Consider the following 21,212-nt stretch of genomic DNA (forward strand, 5'->3'; position numbering starts at 1 on the left):
GCGGGGGGGGGGGGGGGGGGGGGGGGGGGGGGGGGGGGGGCCGGGGGGCGGGGGGGGCGGGGGGGGGGGGGGGGGGGGGGGGGGCGGGGGGGGGGGGGGGGGCCCCGGGGCAGTTGGGGGGCAGGGCCCAGGGCAGGTGGTGGGGGCGGGGAGGGGGGGTGCCCAGTGGGAACTCTCGGGGCCTGCTGATCGGCCGCCTTCTCACCTCCGACAGGTGTACAAATCGCGGAAGATTGGCCGCATCCTGGCCGTGGACCGCCTGTGCCTGGGCGTGCGTCCTGGCGAGTGCTTCGGCCTCCTGGGCGTCAACGGCGCGGGCAAGACCAGCACCTTCAAGATGCTGACGGGGGACGAAAGCACGACTGGGGGCGAGGCCTTCGTCAACGGGCACAGGTGCGGGCGGGCGGGCGCCAGGGCGGGTGGGCGGGCGCCTGGGCGGACAGGCCGGCGGCGGCCCTGGTGCTGACGGTGGCCCCGGTGCTGACGGCGCTGTGTCCCCAGCGTGCTCAAGGAGCTCCTCCAGGTGCAGCAGAGCCTGGGCTACTGCCCGCAATTCGACGCCCTGTTTGACGAGCTCACGGCCCGGGAGCACCTGCAGCTGTACACGAGGCTCCGGGGCATCCCCTGGAAGGACGAGGCGCGGGTGAGGGTCGCCCGGCGGGGGAGGCGGCCGGCGTGGGGGTGTGGAGGGGGGGCCTCCTGACGTTCCCGTCACTCCCAGGTGGTGAAGTGGGCCCTGGAGAAGCTGGAGCTGACCAAGTATGCCGACAAGCCCGCCGGCACCTACAGTGGAGGGAACAAGCGGAAGCTGTCGACAGCCATCGCCCTCATCGGGTACCCAGCCTTCATCTTTCTGGTGAGCCCAGGGGTGGCACTGGGGGGAGGATGGGGGACGGGGAGGATGGGGGACGGGGAGGATGGGGGGTGGGGTGGGGTGGGGAGGATGGGGAAGGATGGGGGATGGGGTGGGGTGGGGATCAGGTACCCCAACCTTCATCTTCCTGGTGACTGACTGTAAGGATGGGATGAGGGTCAGTACCCCATCTTTGTGTTCTTGGTGAGCCTGGCGGGAAGCAGCTGCTGGGGCCAGCCGGGGTAGACGGGGCACAGAGGCTGAGCCTGGCACTGCCCCCAGGACGAGCCAACCACTGGCATGGACCCCAAGGCTCGGCGCTTCCTCTGGAACCTCATCTTGGACCTCATCAAGACGGGGCGCTCGGTGGTGCTGACTTCACACAGGTCTGCCCCTGCCCCCACCTGCCCCGCCCCTCCCCCCACAAACCCCTCCACTCCGTGCCAGCCTGTGGGTCTCGCCCGCAGCATGGAGGAGTGTGAGGCGCTGTGCACGCGGCTGGCCATCATGGTGAACGGACGCCTGCGCTGTCTGGGCAGCATCCAGCATCTGAAGAACCGGTAAGCCCCAGCGGCGGCGGGGGGTGGGGGGGGGGCGGGGGGAGGGGCACAGGGGGGCGAGAGAGGGGGCGGGGGGCTGGGTGGGGCCGGGCACAGGGGGCGCGGCCCCATGGAGGCGGCCGAGGTCACAGGGGGCGGGGGGTCCACGGGGACAGGCCGAGACTGGGCCCCTCTGCTGGCTGGGTGCGGCCACGGGCCTGTCCTGCAGGTTCGGGGACGGTTACATGATCACGGTGAGGACCAAGAGCAGCCAGAACGTGAAGGACGTGGTGCGGTTCTTCAACAGGAACTTCCCGGAGGCCATCCTCAAGGTGGGCAAGGCCTGGGAGGCGGGGGGAAGGGGGCCCCGCCCGAGCGGCCTCTGACCTCTGCGCCCCCCAGGAGCGGCACCACACGAAGGTGCAGTACCAGCTCAAGTCCGCGCACATCTCGCTGGCGCAGGTGTTCAGCAAAATGGAGCAGGTGGTGGGCGTGCTGGGCGTCGAGGACTACTCAGTCAGCCAGACCACCCTGGACAACGTGAGTGCCCCGGGCTGGGGCCGCCCTCCCCCCTGGGCCGGCCCCCCGCCCACGCCCCTGCCCCCGCCCACCAGGTGTTCGTGAACTTCGCCAAGAAGCAGAGCGACAACCTGGAGCAGCAAGAGACGGAGCCGCCGTCAGGCCTGCAGTCCCCGCTGGGCCGCCTGCTCAGCCTGTTCCGGCCGCGGCCTCCCCCCACCGAGCTGCGGGCGCTAGTGGCCGACGAGCCCGAGGACCTGGACACGGAGGATGAGGGCCTCATCAGCTTCGAGGAGGAGCGGGTGAGCCAGGGGCTCGGGTCAGGGCCACGGGCTGGCCAGGGGGCCGGGCTCGGGTTGGGAGTTGGAGTTGGGGGTCGGACTCGGGGCGGGGCGGGGGCTGGGCTCGGGGCGGGGTGGGGGGGCGGGCTCGGGAGGGGGCGGGGTCAGGCTGGTTCGGGGCGGGGGGGCCGGGCTCGGGGGCGAGGTGGGGCGGGGCCTTGGGCCCCACTGTTCTGAGCGGGCGAGAGGGCAGAGGGACTCACCTGATACTCGGGAGTAGTGGATCTTGGAGGCCCGGGAGCAGTCAGGGGAGACAGACCACGGCGACCTCCTAGCACCTTGGAAACGGAGGGCGTTTTGGAGCCAGGCAGAGCCGAGGTGGGCGGAGCAGAGCCTGGGAACAGCAGCCACCGGCCTGGCAGAGGCCGACCACCCGGGAGCCCTGCACGCACCTAGAGGGAGCTCGGGGCGGACAGAGGCGGGAGGGCCAGCGAGAGGGCCGGCCTGGGCTGGGGGCGGACTCTCACACCCCAGCCAGCCTGTTGCTGTCCAGGCCCAGCTCTCCTTCAACACGGACACGCTCTGCTGACCGCCGGAGCTGGGTTGAGGTTACGCGGTGGGAACAGAAGTCAGGCGGTGGCTGAGGTCCCACGTGTGCCCTCCCCCTTCCCCCGCGCCCACCTGCCAGGCCCTGGAATGGGCGGTCCAGGACGAAGGGCTTCATCCTCCTCCAGCCCTGCCCCCTCGGCCACCGCACCACCCTCCCCTCGTTGTGCCAAAGGCTGGCCCGGCCCCGGGCTGCATACACCCTCACCCTGCTCTGCCTTAAAGCCTTGGGGTCTGGCGGGCCCCTGGCCTCTGCCCTTGCCTAGCTCTGCCCACCACTCCCAGGGCCGCGGGGTGCCCCGGGCTGCCAGGACCGCCCAACCTCTCCTGGCGGGACCTGGCGTCCCCATGGGCTGAGCTCTTACACTCAGTTTGGATGGTGGCTGCTGCCGGCCTTGGGCTGAGGTGAGGGGTGGGTTCGGCCCCACCCAAGACGCCTATTTATTTTGCTTTAGGATAAGGCTCCCTCACCCTGGCTTCCCGCAGGGAGGGTGGCGGGCCGGGAAGCAGGGATGGAGACGCTGGCCCCACCGGCCAGGTGAGGGGCCTGACCCCCCTCCCTACCCCTCCTGCTGCCATTGCCCTCCCCCAGCTTGGCCCCCTGCCCTCCCACCTGGGAGCCAGACCTGTACATAGCGCACAGATGTTTGTTTTAAATAAACAGAAAAGTCCATACAAGCCCGTGTGTGTGGGGTGGGGTGTGGGGTGAAGGGGACACAGCGCCTGCCCGCAGACACTGGCCTCTAGTTGGGGGAGGGAGATGGGGTCAACCTGGAGGAAGGGCCAGGCTCCTCTCCCCTCACCGGCCCTTCTAAACAGAGCTGTTAAGGTGCTGCTGGAAAGGGCCCTCAGGCAGGAGCTCAAGAGAGAAGAGTTTCACCAGAGATGAGGCCCTGAAGGGGAAGGGTGGGCAGCTCCAGGGGCCCCTCTGGCGGCTGCTCTGCAGACGTGGCAGGGGCGGAGGGGAGGGTTAGACAGTCCCAGTGCCGCGGGGAGGCTGTGGTCCTGTTGAGGCTGGCACACAACGTGGCAGGCGGTTCAGACGCAGGCGCGCGCAGGATGCCCTCGTTTGCTGGGCTCTCTCTCCCACTTGGCCTGCTTTGCTAGGGCCACCCTAACAGAGAACCGCGACCAGGCAGCTCACACACCAGACACCTACTCTCACCCTCGGGGGCCAGGTGCTGGCAGGTTGGCTCCTCCTGAGGTCATGGGGTGGCGAGAGCTCCTGCTCTCCCAGCCGCTGGGGGTCTTCTGGTCGTCTCCGGTGTCCTTGGCTTGTAGGAGAGTCTCCTGGCTCTCTGCCTCCAGCTCCACACAGGGCTCTCCGTCTGTGTGTGTGAAGGTGTCCATATCTGCCCTTGTTATGGGGACACAGTCGTACGGGCTGGCGCCCATTGCCATGACCTCATCTTGATCACCCCTCTTTCCAAATACAGCCTCATTCTGAGAGTGGGGGCTGGGGGGAGGGCTGGGACATGTGAATTCAGAGGGGCCAGCCACAACACCAGGAAACCTCAGGCTAGTGGGGCCCGCCCTCCGTCCTCCGTGGATGCACCAGGCTCCCACCCCCGGGGGACTGCAGACCGTTGATTCATCCGTGTACTTAAACGGGGACGTCCCAGAGGCACTGCCGTTTACCAGGAGTGTGTTTCCCCACATCCTTGCCAAGAATATGGTTGCCACATTTCGGTCCGTTGAACCACAAACCATTATCTATCTTGTTCTGATTTGTTCTTGAAGTAAGTGTGCACTGAAACCCTCGTGTGTTCTGTTGGGTGTTTTATTTCCTTTATTCTGAGCCACCTGTTCATTGCACCATTTTCCTAACGGACGTGTGAGGGTGTTTCTACACACAGGCCATCTGGCGAGCAGGTCCAGGTGTGGAGGGCCCGGGGACCCCCTCCAGGATGGGCTGTGTGATAAGGAAGCAGGAAACCAGCTGGGCGACCCCCTACCAGCGGTTGCGGAGCCGCCCGTGGTGGTGGCAGATGGGTCGGAGGCCCAGGCCCGGAGGCCACAGTACGTCCAGGTCAGCCCGGCTCGTGGCGGGGCCTGTGCCAGGGGCCCTGACCAGTACTGGGTCTGGGGAGGGGCTGTCAGGCTGGGCCTGAGCGGGGCGGGGCCCTGGGCCTGGAGGAAGGCGCGTGCAGACCCCACGGTGGCCACCAGGCGGCGCGGCGCCTCCACAGCCCGCCCCGAGCGCGAGACGCTGCGAGCGGCCGCTACTGGGCAGGTGTGCGCGCACCTGGGAGGCTGCCCACCCCCAGCCTCTTCTGTCCCTTCCTTCCAGTCCGAGAGGAGGGCGGTTCCCGTGGGTCAGAAACTTGTGGCTTCTAACACCAAGAGCTCTTCTTTCCAAAGGTTAAGGACCCGGAGAAACACGCCCCGACCGCACAGGGGAGAGGCAGGGGCGTGCGGTGGGCGGGCGCGCCCCGGGGACAGCTCACAGGTGGGGAGGGGGCGTCCCTTCCAAGTGGCTTCCCAGTCTTGAGGCGCCCTGGTCGGCAGGTGAGGAAACTGAGGCTGTGGCCAGGCTATTCCCAACTCCCCCGCTCCCTGGCCTCCGGGGCGTCCACTGGGGGGAGGGCGGCGGGGTTCCCGGTGGGGGTGACCCTGACCCAGAGCTGCCCCCGCCGCCCACTGCCTCCTCCTCCATCACTCTGTCCCCTTCCCTCCCCCGGGACCCCTGGGGGCTTCGGTTCGGTCTGAGCTCCCTTGTGCCCGCCCCGCAGGAGCCTGGCAGCCTTCCCGGCCGAGGTGACTACCTACAGGGCGGGCCTGGGCTGGGGAGGGCGGGGCGCTCGGAGAACCTTAAAGAGCGCTCCCGGCCCGCCCAGGCCCTGCGGCCGCGGCTCCCACCATGGCTGAGACCGGCAAGCTCCAGCTGTTCGTCAAGGTGCCAGGCTGCCTGGGCTGGGGGAGGTCCCGGGGAGGGGTGCTCTGTGGGGCTCTACTTTCTGGGGCAGGCTGGGGGGGGGGGGGTCTGCGGCTGTGTCCCCTGAGGCAGTGGGCTCAGGCTGTCTCGTGCAGGCTGTGTAACTGGGTGGGGGGGACAGGGGGTGCATTAGAAGGGAGAGCACGCCATCCCCAAAAGGGCTGAGGTGGCCCCATTCTCCTGGAAAAAAAGGCCCCTTAGGGGTTGCACCAGGCAGGTAGCCTGAGGCCGGGGCTCAGGGGCTGTGCCAGGCAGCCCCCTCAGTGCCCAGATCTGCGATCCCTGCGAAGGGACTGGCCTCCTCCCACCCTTGGAGCCCAGGGCAGCAAGGTGCCCAGCTGGATGGGATGAATCACTCAGAAAACAGCTCCATTGGCCCGACCCACCCTTATGACCAGCCTGCAGGGCCTGGTGCCCAGGGGCCTGGCCTCTGCCCAGGCTCTGAAGATAAGGGTCAAGGGGCCAGACCCCACAGCCAGGGTCCCACCCCTGCACCCCTCAGCCTGGCCTCCTGCCCAGCCTCCAGGCCCTTGGCAGCTCCACAGACCCCTCCTCCCAGGGACCAAGTTAAGGGCCTTCACCGGCCACTTGTCGAGGTTGTGCCTGAGAGAGCGGGAGCCCTGGGCTTGCTCTGGCCTCTGGGCAGCAGGAGCCCACAGGGGTCCTGGGTGTGCCCCCTGCCCTGGCAGCCCCGTGTCCCCCACTCCAGGCCAGCGAGGACGGCGAGAGCGTGGGCCACTGCCCCTCATGCCAGAGACTCTTCATGATTCTGCTTCTCAAGGGCGCGCCCTTCACACTCACCACTGTGGACACCCGCAGGTAAGCCCTGCCCCGGGACCCTGGCCTCACGCTCCTCTGCCAGCCACCTCCCGCCCTGCCTCGTGCCCACAGGTCCCCGGAGGTGCTGAAGGACTTCGCCCCAGGCTCCCAGCTGCCCATCCTGCTCTGCGACGGCGACGCCAAAACCGACACGCTGCAGATCGAGGAGTTTCTGGAGGAGACGCTGGGGCCCCCAGAGTGAGGGCCGGGCGCAGAGGGGCCCGCGGACAGGCCACCCCCGGGCAGAGCCCAGGAAGGGCAGAGCGGGCCAGGAAGGGGCCGCAGGCTCTGACCCGCACCCCTCCCCCTCCAGATTCCCCAGCTTGGCGCCCAGATACAGGGAGTCTGCCGCAGCGGGCAGCGACGTCTTCCACAAGTTCTCCGCCTTCATCAAGAACCCGGTGCCCGCACAGGACGACGGTGAGGGTCTGGAGGCGCGGCGAGGGTGGGGGGAGAGGCGCCCTGGCCGGTCCTCACCAGGCCCCTCCCCCTCAGCTCTGTACCAGCAGCTGCTGCGCGCCCTCGCCAAGCTGGACAGCTACCTGCGCGCGCCCCTGGAGCACGAGCTGGGGCTCGCGCCGCAGCTGCGCGAGTCCCGCCGCCGCTTTCTGGACGGCGATCAGCTCACGCTGGCCGACTGCGGCCTGCTACCCAAGCTGCACGTCGTGAACGTGAGCGCTGGGGCGGGGCGGGCCGGGCCGGGCCGGGCCGGGCAGACCCGCCAGAGACCCTGACGGCGCCCCTCGCCCGCAGACGGTGTGCGCGCACTTCCGCCAAGCTCCCATCCCCGCTGAGCTGCGCGGCGTCCGCCGCTACCTGGACTGCGCCCTGCAGGAGAAGGAGTTCAAGTACACGTGTCCCCACAGCGCCGAGATCCTGGCGGCGTACCGGCCCGTCGTGCGCCCCCGCTAGCGCCCCCGCCACCTGCCCACTGCAGCCCCCATAAAGGCACCTCTGCCCCAGTGAGCACGAAGGGGCATCGGAGGGACCAGAGGCCCTCAGTTTCTGCCACTCCCAAACGCCCACCGTGGGCCGCTCAACTCCAGACAACAACCCACAAGGATAGGCAAAGAAGCCGGTGGGCGGGGTGCGGGCCATCTCCCTACTCCTCGGGGATGGCGGGACTGGATTGGGCTCCCAAACCAGTCAGGCCAGGGTGGGGCTGCAGGATGGCTGGGGAGGGTGGGGAGGGAAGCCCCGTATGGGCAACTCCGGGCCAGAGGGCGGGCCCCACATTCCTCAGCTCTGCCCAAGCGCAGGCAGGCCACCCCCACCTCCCTGGCCATCGTGTGAGGTCTGCACCACTGAGGCGTGTGCCCTAGCAGCAGGAACAAGGTTTCTAGCCTCTCAGAGCCCCACCCTTGCACAGCTGGCTGGGCTCCTGGGCATGCCAAGCAGGGACAGGTAGGCAGGGATAGAGAGGTGGGCAGTCTCACCAGGAAGCGCAGAGCCTGACCCGGCCCCATGCCCGGCCCGCGGACCCGGGAGCCAGCGTCTGGCCATCACCTCATGACTTTCGCCAGATGAAGATGTTTATTTGATGGGGAAGGGGCTGGAGGAGTGGCCTTGTTCGCGCCTGGCAGCAGGCTGGGCAGGTGCCGGCGGGAGGTCCAGGGGGCTGCCCCTGCCCTCGCCTCTCAGGCACTGTCCTGACTCCGTGGTGCCTTCAGGCGTCATCAAAGTCTACACCACTTGCCGGCTTCTTACTGGGAGAGAAGAAGGGATGACGCTGTGGGGTGTGGAGGGGCGGGCGGGGTCCACGCTGGACCCTGGGCACAGGAGGGACGGGGGGTGGGGGGGGCACCTCTTGAAGCCGGGGTTGATGAGAGACTCCCCTGGACACCGCCTCTTGACCCCAGGTCCAGGGCCACCTCTCTGAGGATCTGGGTCTGGGGAAACAGGAGGGCGGGGGCTCCTGAGTCCAGCAAGACCCCAGGCCCACGACCCCCTCCCACGAGGACAGAGCCCCTCTCTGGACTTTGAGGCTTGTTCTTGAGTCCCAGCAGAGTCAGCGGGGTGCCAAACCGAGTCACAAGTGACAGGGCTTACCTGGTAAGAAGAGATGAGGCCCCGCCTGCCAGGCGCTCTTCCTGGGGCTGGTAGCTGTCTCCTCCGCTGCAGCAGCTGGGGGGTGGAAAGCAGGAATGCAGGCCCGGCCTGGTGGACCCTAGTGAGCCTAGGTGGGGGATTCTCACCCCCACCTACCTGCCAACTGCCGCTCCAAGCTGCACACACGCTCCGCCAGGCCCAGCGTCAGTGTCTGCAACCTGGAGGCTGCCTCTGGGCCTGGCACTTTGCACAAGTCAAGTTCCAGCGCCGAGGGTCCCCCTGAAAGGGTCAGGGACGCTCTGTCTTCCTGCAGGGTGAGAGTCACAGCTTGCTGCTCGCAGGCTGCCCTGGGGAAGGAGCGGGGCTGAGCACCGTGGCCACATCCACTGCTCCCCACCCACCCTGCCTCTCTGCTCAGAGACTCACCTGAATCGGAGGGCGATGTCTTCAGCTGCACTGAGGCCAAAACGGGCTTTCTACAGGGCACAAGGGCTGGTCATCAGGGGCCTGAGACCCTACGGCCTCTGGGGACACCCTCAATCTGCACGACCACAGCCTCCCGGGACAGCTGCAGGGCCGCGGGAAGGGTGCCCAGGTACTTCTGGGAAATTCCAGGCCGCCCCCTGAGAGCCCACAGGCGGTCCGCGCTGCAGCTGTGTGGTGCAGGGGGGCCTCCCGGCCACCCCGGAGCCGCGTTACCCACCAGGGCCGCCAGGCGGTCCGGCGTGAAGCAGGTGCTCCAGAGCTCCGCGGCGTCCGTCACACTGCGGGGCAGAGGCAGTCAGGCCGGGCCGCCCGCGACCCCTCGCAGCCCCGCGGGACCCACTACTCACCAGAGGTTGAAGCCGCCGCGTTCCCCGGGCCCGCCGCCCTCCTCCTCGCAGTAGCACACGAAGCGCGGGGGTCCGGGGCCCGGCGGCAGCGTGCAGAGAGGCGGCGGCACCATGGCGCCGCGGCGGGCGGAGGGATCCGGGGCTGGGGCGCCTGCCGACCCGGGGCGCCTGCCGACCCGGGGCGCCTGCCGACCCGGGGCGCCTGCCGACCCGGGGCGCCTGCCGACCCGGGGCGCCTGCCGACCCGGGGCGCCTGCGCGGGCTAAAGGCTTCCGGAGCGGCGCGGGCTGGGGCGGGGCTCGGCCCGGGGCGGAGCCTGCGCCGTGGGGCGGGGCCACGTGCACGGCTCTGGCTCCCGGGTTGCTCTCACCGAACCTGGTCACCGTCTGGGGCTCGGCCCCCCGGCGCACACTTGGGCGCCTCTTTGGACCTTCCCTTCTGCGCGCCCCCTGTCCCCGCTGAGTCCGGGGCTCCCCCCTTGGCGCAAGCCCTAGGGGGCGTAGGCCCCGCCGGCCACCACTTTGGCCTCAGATCTCTTTGACCTCCCACTCCCGGTCCCTGCGGCCTCCCCCTAGCCTCCGCACCCCGCTTCCTGTGTCAACTGGAACAAGTCAAATACAAAACAAAATAAAGCATGGTAACACGCGTCAGCCTTCCGCCCCTCGTTCATTCGCTCCGCCGTGTTAAGCCAGCACCCCTTGCTTGCCGGTGTTGTCCCGGCCCGGAGCTCACCTTGATCAGTAGCCAGGTCTCTGATCTCCTGGAGCTGGGGAGCGCTCCCTGGATGGACAATGAAGCGTGAAGTCCTCAGGTCGCGCCCAGTGCCCTCTGAGCTGTGACCTGGAAGAAGAGAGTGATGGAGCACGCCAGGAAAGGGGGCGCCAGGCAGAGGGGGCGGCCTCTGCAGAAGCCCTGCTGTAGACACAGGACAGCTCTGCTCCGGGCTTTGCGAGGCCAGGGTGACAGGACCGAGGCATATGGGGGGTGGCGGGCAGGTGGGTTTGTAAGCTGTGCTGATGGATTTCAAACGTGCCTGCAGCCAAGCCTGCCGCACTGGCCGCTGCATCCTACTTCAGAGCCCTCACCCGCACCCCCCCCCCCGCCCCCAGCGCCAGATCCCGCCTCGGGACCTCTGCATGCGCTGATGTCTGCCTGGCACCCCCTCCCCAGACCCACGCTCTCCCTTCAGGTCTTTACGCAGAGGTCCCTTACCGGTGAGGCCTTCTCTTGTTTTATACCTGATTCCAACACCCTGCCCCGGATCTCCTGTCCTCTCTCCTCTGTATTTTCTCGTTTTCCAGCTTGTCACTATACAAGGTATCTTCTGATGTACCCGCGGTGACAGCAGCCTCTAAGACGGCCCCCAACCGAGTGCCCTCCTAGTTTTGCACCTTTGGGGACCCCTCCCCTGAGCCTGCGCTGGATGGAGTCCCTCGAGGATAGCCAATAGAATGTGCCAGAAGCGATGGACTGTCGCTTCTTTCTTCCTCTGGAATTGCTCACACAGCACAAGGAGCCCGGTGGCAAAGGACCAAGGCTCAGCCCGGGGAAGCCCAGACACGGACCCTCTCCCGGCAGAGCCTTCTGCTGGGAACACAGCCCCCACCAGAGGGCACACAGCCAGCTTCTGGACCCTCAGAAACAGGCAGACAACACCCGCTGTTTCCAGCCGCTGAGTGCTGGGGGTAATCTTTCAGCAGTAGGGTACTAATACGGTTATTTATTCTCTTTCTTGCCCATTTTACCATGAGGTTCACAAAGGCAGGACTTTCTGTCTGTGTCATTTGCCATTGTATTCTCAGTGTTTAAACGGTGGCTGGCACATTTTTGTTGTTCTGTTGCTAAGTCACGTCAGACTCTGTGACCCCCATGGACCAGCACGCCTTCACTATCTCCATCACTGTCTCCCGGAGTTTGCTCAAACTCATGTCCATCGAGTCAGTGATGCCATCCAACCATCTCATCCTATCATCCCCTTCTCCTGCCCTGAGTCTTTCCCAGCATCAGGGTCTTTTCTAATGGCTGAAACATAGAGATATTTAATAAATATACAAATGAATGAATGCAGAGTGGAGAGCTGTTGGCGGGTTTAAGCAGGGGTGGGATGGAGGTGTATAAAACCCATGTTGGATGTCGTGAGGCGGAGGGATCAAGGGTCGCAGTGGTGAAGGCAAGGCGGGCAGGGAGAATAGTAGAGGGCTGCTGAGTTCCTACAGCAGAGCTGAGGCAGGTGGGGCCAGGGGCTCAGAGTGGAGTCGGAGAGAGGTAGCAGGGAGGAGGAGATGGATCATGGATGACCCTGCATTTCAGGAGTGTAGAAAAGCCCTTCCCAAGATGATTGGGGCAGGGCAGGATTGGAGGAGACGTGGGGCCTCGCCTTTTTCGTGGAATTCCTGACATGACTGTATGTCTGATGGAGGGGAGTGAAAGCTGCTGTGCTTGCAAGACTCTAGTCTAGACGATCAGACCAGGAGGTGTGAGTGTGGCATCACCACCCCTTGCTGTCCAGTCGTTAAGTCGTGTCCACCTCTTTGCAGCCCCACGGACTGTGGCATATCCGGCTCCTCTGTCCTCTACTATCTCCTGGAGTTTGTTCAGACTCATGTCCATTGAATTGAGCCAGTGATGTTATCTAAGCATTGAATCCTCTGCTGCCCCTTTCTCCTTTTGCCTTCCATTTTTCCTAGCATCAGGGTCTTTTCCAGGGAGTTGGCTCTTCACATCAGGTGACCAACATACTGAAGCTTCAGCTTCAATAGACCTTCCAAAGAATATTCAGGGTTGATTTCCCTCAGGACTGACTGGTTTGCTCTCCTTGCAGTCCAAGGGACCCTCAACAGTCTTCTCCAACACCACAGTTCGGAAGCATCAATTCTTTGGCACTCAGCCTTCTTTATTGCTCAACTCTCACATCCATACATGACTACTGGAAAAACCCTAGCTTTGACTAGATGGACCTTTGTTGGCAAACTCGTACATTTCCTTTTTAATACACTGTCTAGGTTTGCCATACTGTCTCTTCCAAGGAGCAAGCATGTTTTAATTTCATGGCTGCAGTCACTGTCCGCAGTGATTTTGGAGGCCAAGAAAAGAAAATCTAGCACTATTTTCTATTTTTTTCCCCAACTATTTGCCATGAAATGAGGGGACCGTGATCAATGCAAAGAATTAGAGGGAAAAAAATAGAATGGAAAGACTAAAGATCTGTTCAAGAAAACTAGAGATACCAAGGGATCATTTCATGCAAAGATGGGCTCAGTAAAGGACCTAACAGAAGCAGAAGAGATTACAAAGAGGTGGGAAGAACACACAGAAGAACTGTACAAAGAAGATCTTCATGACCCAGATAACCACGATGGTGTGATCACTCACCTAGAGCCAGACATCCTGGGATGTGAAGTCAAGTGGGCCTTAGAAAGCATCACTACAAACAAAGCTAGTGGAGGTGATGGAATTCCAGCGGAGCTATTTCAGATCCTAAAGATGATGCTGTGAAAGTGCTACAATCAATATGGCAGCAAATTTGGAAAACTCAGCAGTGGCCGCAGGACTGGAAAAGCTCAGTTTTAATTCCAGTCCTAAAGAAAGGCAATGCCAAAGAATCTTCAAAGTGAAAGTGAAGTGAAGTTGCTCAGTCGTGTCTGACTGTTTGTGACCCCATGGACTGTAGCTTACCAGTCTCCCCCGTCCATGGGATTTTCCAGGCAAGAATACTAGAGTGGGTTGCCATTTCCTTCTCCAGGAGATCTTACCAACCCAGGGATTGAACCAAGGTCTCCCACATGTAGGCAGACACTTTACCGTCTGAGCCACCAGGGAAGTCCAAAGAATGTTCAAAGTACCACACAACTGCACTCATCTCACACACTAGCAAAGTAATTCTAAAAATTCTCCAAGCCAGGCTTCAACAGTATGTGAACCGCGAACTTCCACATGTTCAAGCTGGATTTAGAAAGGCAGAGGAACCAAAGATCAAATTGCCAACATCCACTGGATCAGAGAAAAATCAGTTCAGTTCAGTCACTCAGTCGTATCCGATTCTTTGCCACCCCATGAATCGCAGCACGCCAGGCCTCCCTGTCCATCACCAACTCCCGGAGTTCACTCAGATTCATGTCCATCAAGTCGGTGATGCCATCCAGCCGTCTCATCCTCGATCGTCCCCTTCTCCTCCTGCCCCCAATCCCTCCCACCATCAGAGTCTTTTCCAATGAGTCAACTCTTCTCATGAGGTGGCCAAAGTACTGGAGTTTCAGCTTCAGCATCATTTCTTCCAAAGAACACCCAGGACTGATCTCCTTTAGGATGGACTGGCTGGATATCCTTGCAGTCCAAGGGACTCTCAAGAGTCTTCTCCAACACCATAGTTCAAAAGCATCAATTCTTCGGCGCTCAGCTTTCTTCACAGTCCAACTCTCACATCCATACATGACCACAGGAAAAACCATAGCCTTGACTAGATGGACCTTAGTCGGCAAAGTAATGTCTCTGCTTTTTAACATACTGTCCAGGTTGGTCATAACTTTCCTTCCAAGGAGTAAGCGTCTTTTAATTTCATGGCTGCAGTCACCATCTGCAGTGATTTTGGAGCCCCCCAAAATAAAGTCTGACACCGTTTCCACTGTTTCCGCATCTAATTCCCATGAAGTGATGGGACCAGATGCCATGATCTTCATTTTCTGAATGTTGAGCTTTAACCCAAATTTTTCGCTCTCCTCTTTCACTTTCATCAAGAGTCTTTTTAGCTCCTCATCACTTTCTGTCATAAGGGTGGTGTCATCTGCATATCTGAGGTTATTGATATTTCTCCCGTCAATCTTGATTCCAGCTTGTGTTTCTTCCAGTCCAGTGTTTCTCATGATGTACTCTGCATATAAGTTAAATAAGCAGGGTGACAATATACAGCCTTGACGCACTCCTTTTCCTATTTGGAACCAGTCTGTTGTTCTGTGTCCAGTTCTAACTGTTGCTTCCTGACCTGCAAACAAATTTCTCAAGAGGCAGGTTAGGTGATCTGGTATTCCCATCTCTTTCAGAATTTTCCACAGTTTATTGTGATCCACACAGTCAAAGGCTTTGGCATAGTCAATAAAGCAGAAATAGATGTTTTTCTGGAACTCTCTTGCTTTTTCCATGATCCAGCAGATGCTGGCAATTTGATCTCTGGTTCCTCTGCCTTTTCTAAAACCAGCTTGAACATCAGGAAGTTCACGGTTCACATATTGCTGAAGCCTGGCTTGGAGAATTTTGAGCATTACTTTACTAGCATGTGAGATGAGTGCAATTGTGCAGTAGTTTGAGCATTCTTTGGCATTGCCTTTCTTTGGGACTGGAATGAAAACTGACCTTTTCCAGTCCTGTGGCCACTGCTGAGTTTTCCAAATTTGCTGGCATATTGAGTGCAGCACTTTCACAGCATCATCTTTCAGGATTTGAAACAGCTCAATTGGAATTCCATCACCTCCACTAGCTTTGTTCGTAGTGATGCTTTCTAAGGCCCACTTGACTTCACATTCCAACAAGTGTTTCTTGACTTCCTCCTTTGCAATAAAAGGTCTTGTAGGTCTTCATAGAACCGTTCAACTTCAGCTTCTTCAGTGTTACTGGTTGGGGCATAGACTTGGATAACTGTGATATTGAATGGTTTGCCTTGGAGACGAACAGATCATTCTGTCATTTTTGAGATTGCATCCAAGTACTGCATTTTGGACTCTTTTGTTGACCATGATGGCTACTCCATTTCTTCTGAGGGATTCCTGCCTGCAGTAGTAGATATAATGGTCATCTGAGTTAAATTCACCCATACCAGTCCATCTTAGTTCGCTGATTCCTAGAATGTCAACGTTCACACTTGCCATCTCTTGTTTGACCACTTCCAATTTGCCTTGATTCATGGCCCTGACATTCCAGGTTCCTATGCAATATTGCTCTTACAGCATCAGATCTTGCTTCTATCACCAGTCACATCCACAGCTGGGTATTGTTTTTGCTTTGGCTCCAATCCTTCATTCTTTCTGGAGTTATTTCTCCACTGATCTCCAGTAGCATATTGGGCACCTACTGACCTGGGGAGTTCCTCTTTTGGTATCCTATCATTTTGCCTTTTCTTACTGTTCATGGGGTTCTCAAGGCAAGAATACTGAAGTGGCTTGCCACTCCCTTCTCCAGTGGACCACATTCTGTCAGGCCTCTCCACCATGACCCACCCGTCCTGGGTTGCCCCGCAGGCATGGCTTGGTTTCATTGAGTTAGACAAGGCTGTGGTCCTAGTGTGATTAGATTGACTAGTTTTCTGTGAGTATGGTTTCAGTGTGTCTGCCCTCTGATGCCCTCTTGCAACACCTACCATCTTACTTGGGTTTCTCTTACCTTGGGCGTGGGGTATCTCTTCACGGCTGCTCCAGCAAAGCACAGCCGCTGCTCCTTACCTTGGATGAAGGGTATCTCCTCACCGCCGCCCTTCCTGACCTTCAACGTGGGATGGCTCCTCTAGGCCCTCCTGCGTCTGCACAGCCACCGCTCCTTGGACGTGGGGTTGCTCCTCCTGGCCGCCGCCCTGGCCTCGGACATAGGGTGGCTCCTCTCGGCCACCATCCCTGGCCTCAGATGCGGGGCAGCTCCTCTCAGTAGCTTCCTGCGCCGTCGCAGCCTGGCACTCTAGGCCACTTGCCCCTGACCTCGGACGTGGGGTAGCTCCTCTCGGCCGCGCTTAGTGCGCCGGCCACAGCCGCCTGCCAGAAAACCATCTACTTCTGCTTTATTGACCACACCAAAACCTTTGACTGTGTAGATTGCAACAGACTGTGGACAATTCTTAAACAGATGGGAATACCAGACCACCTGACCTGCCTCCTGAGAAATCTGTATGCAGGTCAAGAAGCAACAGTTAGAACTGGACATGGAACAACAGACTGGTTCCAAAAGGAGTACATCAAGGCTGTATATTGTTACCCTGCTTATTTAACTTATGTGCAGAGTACATCATGAGAAATACCAGGCTGGATGAAGCACAAGCTGGAGTCAAGATTGCCGGGAGAAATAACAATCACCTCAGACACGCAGATGACGCCACCCTTACGTCAGAAAGAGAAGAAGAACTGAAGAGCCTCTTGATAAAAGTGAAAGAGGAGAATGAAAAAGTGGGCTTAAAGCTCAACATTCAAAAAATGAAGATCACGGCATCTGGTCCCATCACTCCATAGCAAATAGATGGGGAAACAGTAGAAACAGTGACAGGCTTTATTTTCTTGGGCTTCAAAATCACTGCAGATGGTGACTGCAGCCATGAAATTAAAAGACGATTGCTCCTTGGAAAAAAAACTATAACCAACCTAAACAGCATATTAAAAAGCAGAGACATGACTTTGCTGACAAAGTTCCACCTAGTCAAAGCTATGGTTTTTCCAGTGGTCACGTATGGATGTGAGAGTTAGACCATAAAGAAAGCTGAATGCCAAAGAATTGATGCTTTTGAACTGTGGTGCTGGAGAAGACTCTTGAGAGTCCCTTGGACTGCAAGGAGATCCAACCAGTCTATCCTAAAAGAAATCAGTCCTGAATATTCATTGGAAGGACGGATGCTGAAGCTGAAGCTCCAATACTTTGGCCACCTGATGTGAAGAACTGACTCATTGGAAAAGACCCTGATGCTGGGCAAGATTGAAGGCAGGAGGAAAAGGGGACGACAGAGGATGAGATGGTTGGATGGCATGACCGACTCAATGAACATAAGTTTGAGCAAGCTGTAGGAGTTGGTGATGGACAGGGAAGCCTGGTGTGCTGCAGTCCATGGGGTCGCAAAGAGTCAACATGACTCAGTGACTGAACTGAACTGATGGAACCAGATGCCATGATTATAGCTTTTTGAATGTTGAGTTTTAAGCCAGGTTTTCCACTCTCTTCTTTCACCTTCATCGAGAGGGTCTCTAATTCCTGTTTGCTTTCTACCACTAAGATGGTGTCATCTTCATATCTGATGTTATTGATGTTTCTCTTAGCAATCTTGCTTCCAGCTTGAGTTTCAATTAGCTTGGCATTTCTCATGATGTACTCTCAGTATAAGTTAAATAAGACGATATACAGCTTTGATGTACTCCTTTCCTAATTTTGAATCAGTCTATAATTCCTCGCCCATTCTAACTGTTGCTTCGTGACCTGCATACTGGTTTCTCAGGAGGCAGGGAAGGTGGTCTGGTATTCCCATCTCTTTAAGAATTTTCCAGTTTGTTGTGATCCACACAGTCAAAGGCTTTAGCATAGTCAACGAAGCAGAAGTAGATGTTTTTCTGGGATTCTCTTGCCTTTTCTATGATCCAAAGGATGTTGGCAATTTGATCTCTGGTTCCTCTGCCTTTTCTAAATCCAGCTTGTACATCTGGAAGTTCTTGGTTCACATACGTTTGAAGTCTAGCTTGAAGGATTTTGAGCATTACCCTGCTAGCATGTGAGATGAGTGCAATTGTGCGGTAGTTTGAGCATTCTCTAGCATTGCCTTTCTTTGGGACTGGAATGAAAACTGACCTTTTCCAGTCCTGTGGCCACTGCTGAGTTTTCCAAATTTGCTGGCATATTGAGTGCAGCACTTTCACAGCATAATCTTTTAGGATTTGAAATAGCTCAGCTGGACTTCCCGCACCTCCACTAGCTTTGTTCGTAGTAATGTTTCCTAAGGCCCACTTGATTTCACATTCCAAATGGCTGACTCTAGGTGAGTGATCGCACATTGTGGTTATCTGGGTCATTAAGACCTTTTTTTGTACAGTTCTTCTGTGTATTCTTGCCACTTCTTAATATGGAAGCTCCTGACTCCATTTTAAATATGGTTTCTGTTTATGAATCTTTATATTTCCTCCTTTGGAGATGTTTCTCTGAAAGCATTGCTGATCGACTGGCAGGTTTTTTTTTTTTTCCAGATACAGCGAATTTTCCCCCTGATGCGAGGGAGGACCCTTCCTGGATATCGTGTCCCTCGGGACAGGGAGCGTGCACATATGGAGATCTCTTCAGGTCAAATTCAAGTAACAGAACGGGTCGGAGGGGGCGCTCAGAAATCTCCTGTTGGAAGTCTGTGTCTTAGAACAGTGGATGCAGAAGGGCACACTTGAGCAGGAGAGAATTAAACAAGCACACTGGGGAGACATGGCTGGTGCAAGAGTTAAGGCATGGGGGAGGGCTTCTGGATTGCACATGATTTGACTTAAACTTTATGCTAATTAGAGCAGCCTGTCTTATGGCCTGTCAAACGCTAACTGTGTGTCTGCTTTAACACAATGAGGAGGAAGGGGAAAATGCATTGCCTGATTGCTTAGAATGTCCACTCTGAAGACAGGGATAAATGCCACCTCCTGCCCCTTCCTCCCCAGCGACAGTGCTATACTCCTTCGAAGATGAGAGTCCCCTCCCAGACACCAAGGTCATGCTGGCTTGCTGCTCACCCGCTGACCTGTCTTCAGACCTTGAGAAAATGTATCCCTGTTGTGTTTGGTGTTTGTCGTTCTGACAAGATACAGAGCTGTGGTTCAGGCACCCACATTGGACCCGGGTGGCCATCGTGGACGTGGTTTCAGACAGCTCCTGCCTCGCTGGGAACTTGAATGTTTTAAGCTGGATCAGACTTTGCTAGCCACTGTCGCCTGCGACCTTATGGTCTCAAGGTCTGTCCTTGAAACTGTGTGTTTTGGACCCCGCTGATTCTTGCTCTACAAACAGCCTTTCTCCTTGTCAGCTTCAATCCTAATTCCTGACAGTTTATGTATCTTTGCAGTTTTTGCCTGTATAAACATCCCTCCTCATTTTGCAGCCTGGGGAGCACAATTCAAGTGCTTCTTAAATCTGGGCCTTCTGCTCTACAGTCCTCAGTTTAGCTCAAATAAAACTTTTCCGTTCCTATTGTCAATGTAAATTATCGATAACCAATCTAAGCTGATTAACAAGGAGAGCTTGAAAGAAAGAAAAGACACAGTTTAAGAAAAAAAAGAGAGAGAGAGGGTTGGGGGACCCCCCCTGACAGTCCAGGGGCATGGGTTTGGTCCCTGGTGGGGGAACATGCCATGTGGTGTGGGCAAAAGCAGAGAGGAGGTCTAGGAGGAGGTTTGGGAGGAGCCCCTGTGATTCCTCGGAGCCCGGTGCTGGGGGTTGGGAGGATGTTGGAAAGGCTGGTTAGAGGCTGAAACTGAAGGCTCCTGAGTGCTTAGGCGTGGAACAATCTTTTTCCTAGTGACCGGGCTCTTTGTAATAATACCGGTGGGGTCAGCGGAGGGGGCCCTTGTTGGCCACCTAAGGTCTTTGGCCTTTGCTCTCTTGAGGGGACCCACTGGCCGGTTGTGGGCTGAGGAGTGGCGCGCTGACCGTGACACGTGCAGCCTTGGGACCCGGGTGGGCAGCTGGCTGAAGGCTGCCCCCTTGTGGCCAGAGCAGGGCGTGCAGGACTGGGCCCACCGGCAGGCACCAGGGGCGTGGCCCTGCCTGGGTCCAGAGGGCCATGAGGGCAGGGGGCATCTCCCCGCCCCACAGTGAGTCCCCGCTCGGAGGCGATTTCCAGGCCGTCTTCTCTCGGTCTCTGTGCAAGCCGAATGTCACCCAACGAACCAGCCGATCAACTGGGAATTCCCTGGCGGCCCAGCGGTTAGGACTTGGCGCTTTCACTGCCGGGGCCCTGGGTGCGTTCCCTGCCTGGAGAGCGAAGTTCCCACAAACTGTGCGTCTCGACCAAGGGAGCTGGCGGAGAGCACGCTGAATAGACCAACTGGTTCATCGCCAGTCCCTCTGTAGATGCCTGTCTTGTGGGCAGCTGGCCTCTTGGGTGGGAGGGGCTGGCTTCCTACCTACTGCCTGCCTCTGCGGGACAGGTGTCAGGCTGGGGGCAGGGGCAGACGGGACAGGTCCCGCCCCTGTGGTGCCCACAGCGGGTCAGAGCCTGGCAGGCCGGCCGGGCAGCAGCGGCACCGGTGGGGGTCCCGGTGTGCAGGGGTGAGGGGCTGTCTGGGGCCCCTGAGATGTGGGGGCTCTTCCTCCCAGTGATCGCGCTGCCCGGAAGGGCCCAGATGGAGAACGCTAGTCTGGTAGGACAGGGCTGTGTTTCTACCGAAACACACCTAGCCAGCTGAAGAGCGGAAAGAGTAGCACAGCACGCTGTCACCCGGGGGGCCGTGGTCAGCTTTCTACATGTTCACACTGTGCACGACTGTTTTCTGGACGAGTCACATTACAGATGCCGTGCCATTTTACCCTGAGATGATCCAGGGCCAGCCGTGAAAGGACAGCACGATTTCCCTCATAAACACAACTGCAGGACAGAGATCTGTGGGCAGGCGGCAGGGAGAAGGGGTGCTGGAGGGCAGGCCAGGGTGGATGGGGTGCAGGCTCCCCCCGGGCTGTGGTGGGGGGGACCTGGTGGGGGGACCCGGGGCCCGAGGAGCCCAGGTGCCTACCGGGCGTGGGTCGGGGGTCACGTTCTTGGGCAGCTGCAGGTCTGCACCCCTGGCCTGGGGCCTGGGGTCCGAGGGGGACTCACAGAAGCCGCTGAGACGCCTTGTCCGGCCACCAAAGGAGCCGCCTCTCTCGGGCCTAGCTCCTGCCCAGGCGGTGGGCAGGGCTGCCGGGCAAGTGTCCTGCCCTGCCCCTCCAGGCCCCGGAACCAGCTGCGGAGCGCTCCCTGGTGGGGATGGAGCCCGAGCCGCACACTGTCCCTCCCAGGCGGCCCCTCTCGCGGTGCGCCCCCGCCGCGGCCACCCGGCCCCTCTGCCCCTACGTCCAAGAAAGGCGCGGCTACGGCTCGTG

At 59.2% G+C, this 21,212-nt stretch overlaps 3 protein-coding genes across 8 annotated transcripts in view; 2 read left to right on the forward strand and 1 right to left on the reverse strand.

Moving 5' to 3' along the window:
* The window catches only part of LOC120860785 (ATP-binding cassette sub-family A member 2), a 10,335-nt gene extending 6,864 nt beyond the window's left edge, over window positions 1-3,471 (forward strand). The window contains exons 20-28 of one of the 2 annotated variants that reach the window (XM_040236500.1): window positions 213-393; window positions 502-643; window positions 722-856; window positions 1,136-1,239; window positions 1,321-1,413; window positions 1,622-1,724; window positions 1,795-1,932; window positions 2,007-2,213; window positions 2,731-3,471. In XM_040236500.1, the coding sequence (XP_040092434.1) occupies window positions 213-393; window positions 502-643; window positions 722-856; window positions 1,136-1,239; window positions 1,321-1,413; window positions 1,622-1,724; window positions 1,795-1,932; window positions 2,007-2,213; window positions 2,731-2,781 (1,154 nt within the window). In that variant the 3' untranslated portion in view covers window positions 2,782-3,471. The remainder of the gene's footprint in view (window positions 1-212; window positions 394-501; window positions 644-721; window positions 857-1,135; window positions 1,240-1,320; window positions 1,414-1,621; window positions 1,725-1,794; window positions 1,933-2,006; window positions 2,214-2,730) is intronic. The other variant, XM_040236501.1, reaches the window with a different exon arrangement.
* A 2,174-nt stretch (window positions 3,472-5,645) lies between these two features.
* On the forward strand, window positions 5,646-7,961 carry LOC120860786 (chloride intracellular channel protein 3). Of its 2 annotated transcripts, XM_040236502.1 has the most exons (6): window positions 5,646-5,694; window positions 6,443-6,552; window positions 6,625-6,750; window positions 6,866-6,972; window positions 7,048-7,223; window positions 7,306-7,961. In XM_040236502.1, the coding sequence occupies exons 1-6, from the start codon at window positions 5,659-5,661 to the stop codon at window positions 7,462-7,464; spliced, it is 714 nt and encodes a 237-aa protein (XP_040092436.1). In that variant the 5' UTR covers window positions 5,646-5,658; the 3' UTR covers window positions 7,465-7,961. The 2 variants fall into 2 exon arrangements, with proteins under 2 accessions (XP_040092436.1, XP_040092437.1); XM_040236503.1 differs by lacking the exon at window positions 6,625-6,750.
* A 105-nt stretch (window positions 7,962-8,066) lies between these two features.
* LOC120860789 (protein PAXX-like) lies at window positions 8,067-9,651 on the reverse strand. 4 transcript variants are annotated; one of them, XM_040236507.1, is made up of 7 exons: window positions 9,435-9,651; window positions 9,305-9,365; window positions 9,028-9,077; window positions 8,758-8,948; window positions 8,602-8,676; window positions 8,357-8,441; window positions 8,067-8,258 (listed from the first exon to the last, which is right to left on the reverse strand). In XM_040236507.1, exons 1-7 carry the CDS (start codon window positions 9,545-9,547, stop codon window positions 8,219-8,221), a joined length of 615 nt encoding a protein of 204 aa, XP_040092441.1. In that variant the 5' UTR covers window positions 9,548-9,651; the 3' UTR covers window positions 8,067-8,218. The 4 variants fall into 4 exon arrangements, with proteins under 4 accessions (XP_040092441.1, XP_040092440.1, XP_040092443.1 ...); XM_040236506.1 differs by having other exon boundaries at window positions 8,067-8,441; XM_040236509.1 differs by lacking the exon at window positions 9,028-9,077 and having other exon boundaries at window positions 8,758-8,908; window positions 9,435-9,601.
* Window positions 9,652-21,212: the final 11,561 nt, after the last annotated feature.

Source organism: Oryx dammah, unplaced genomic scaffold, assembly GCF_014754425.2.
Source record: "Oryx dammah isolate SB20612 unplaced genomic scaffold, SCBI_Odam_1.1 HiC_scaffold_11202, whole genome shotgun sequence".
Classification (NCBI taxonomy): Eukaryota; Metazoa; Chordata; class Mammalia; order Artiodactyla; family Bovidae; genus Oryx; species Oryx dammah.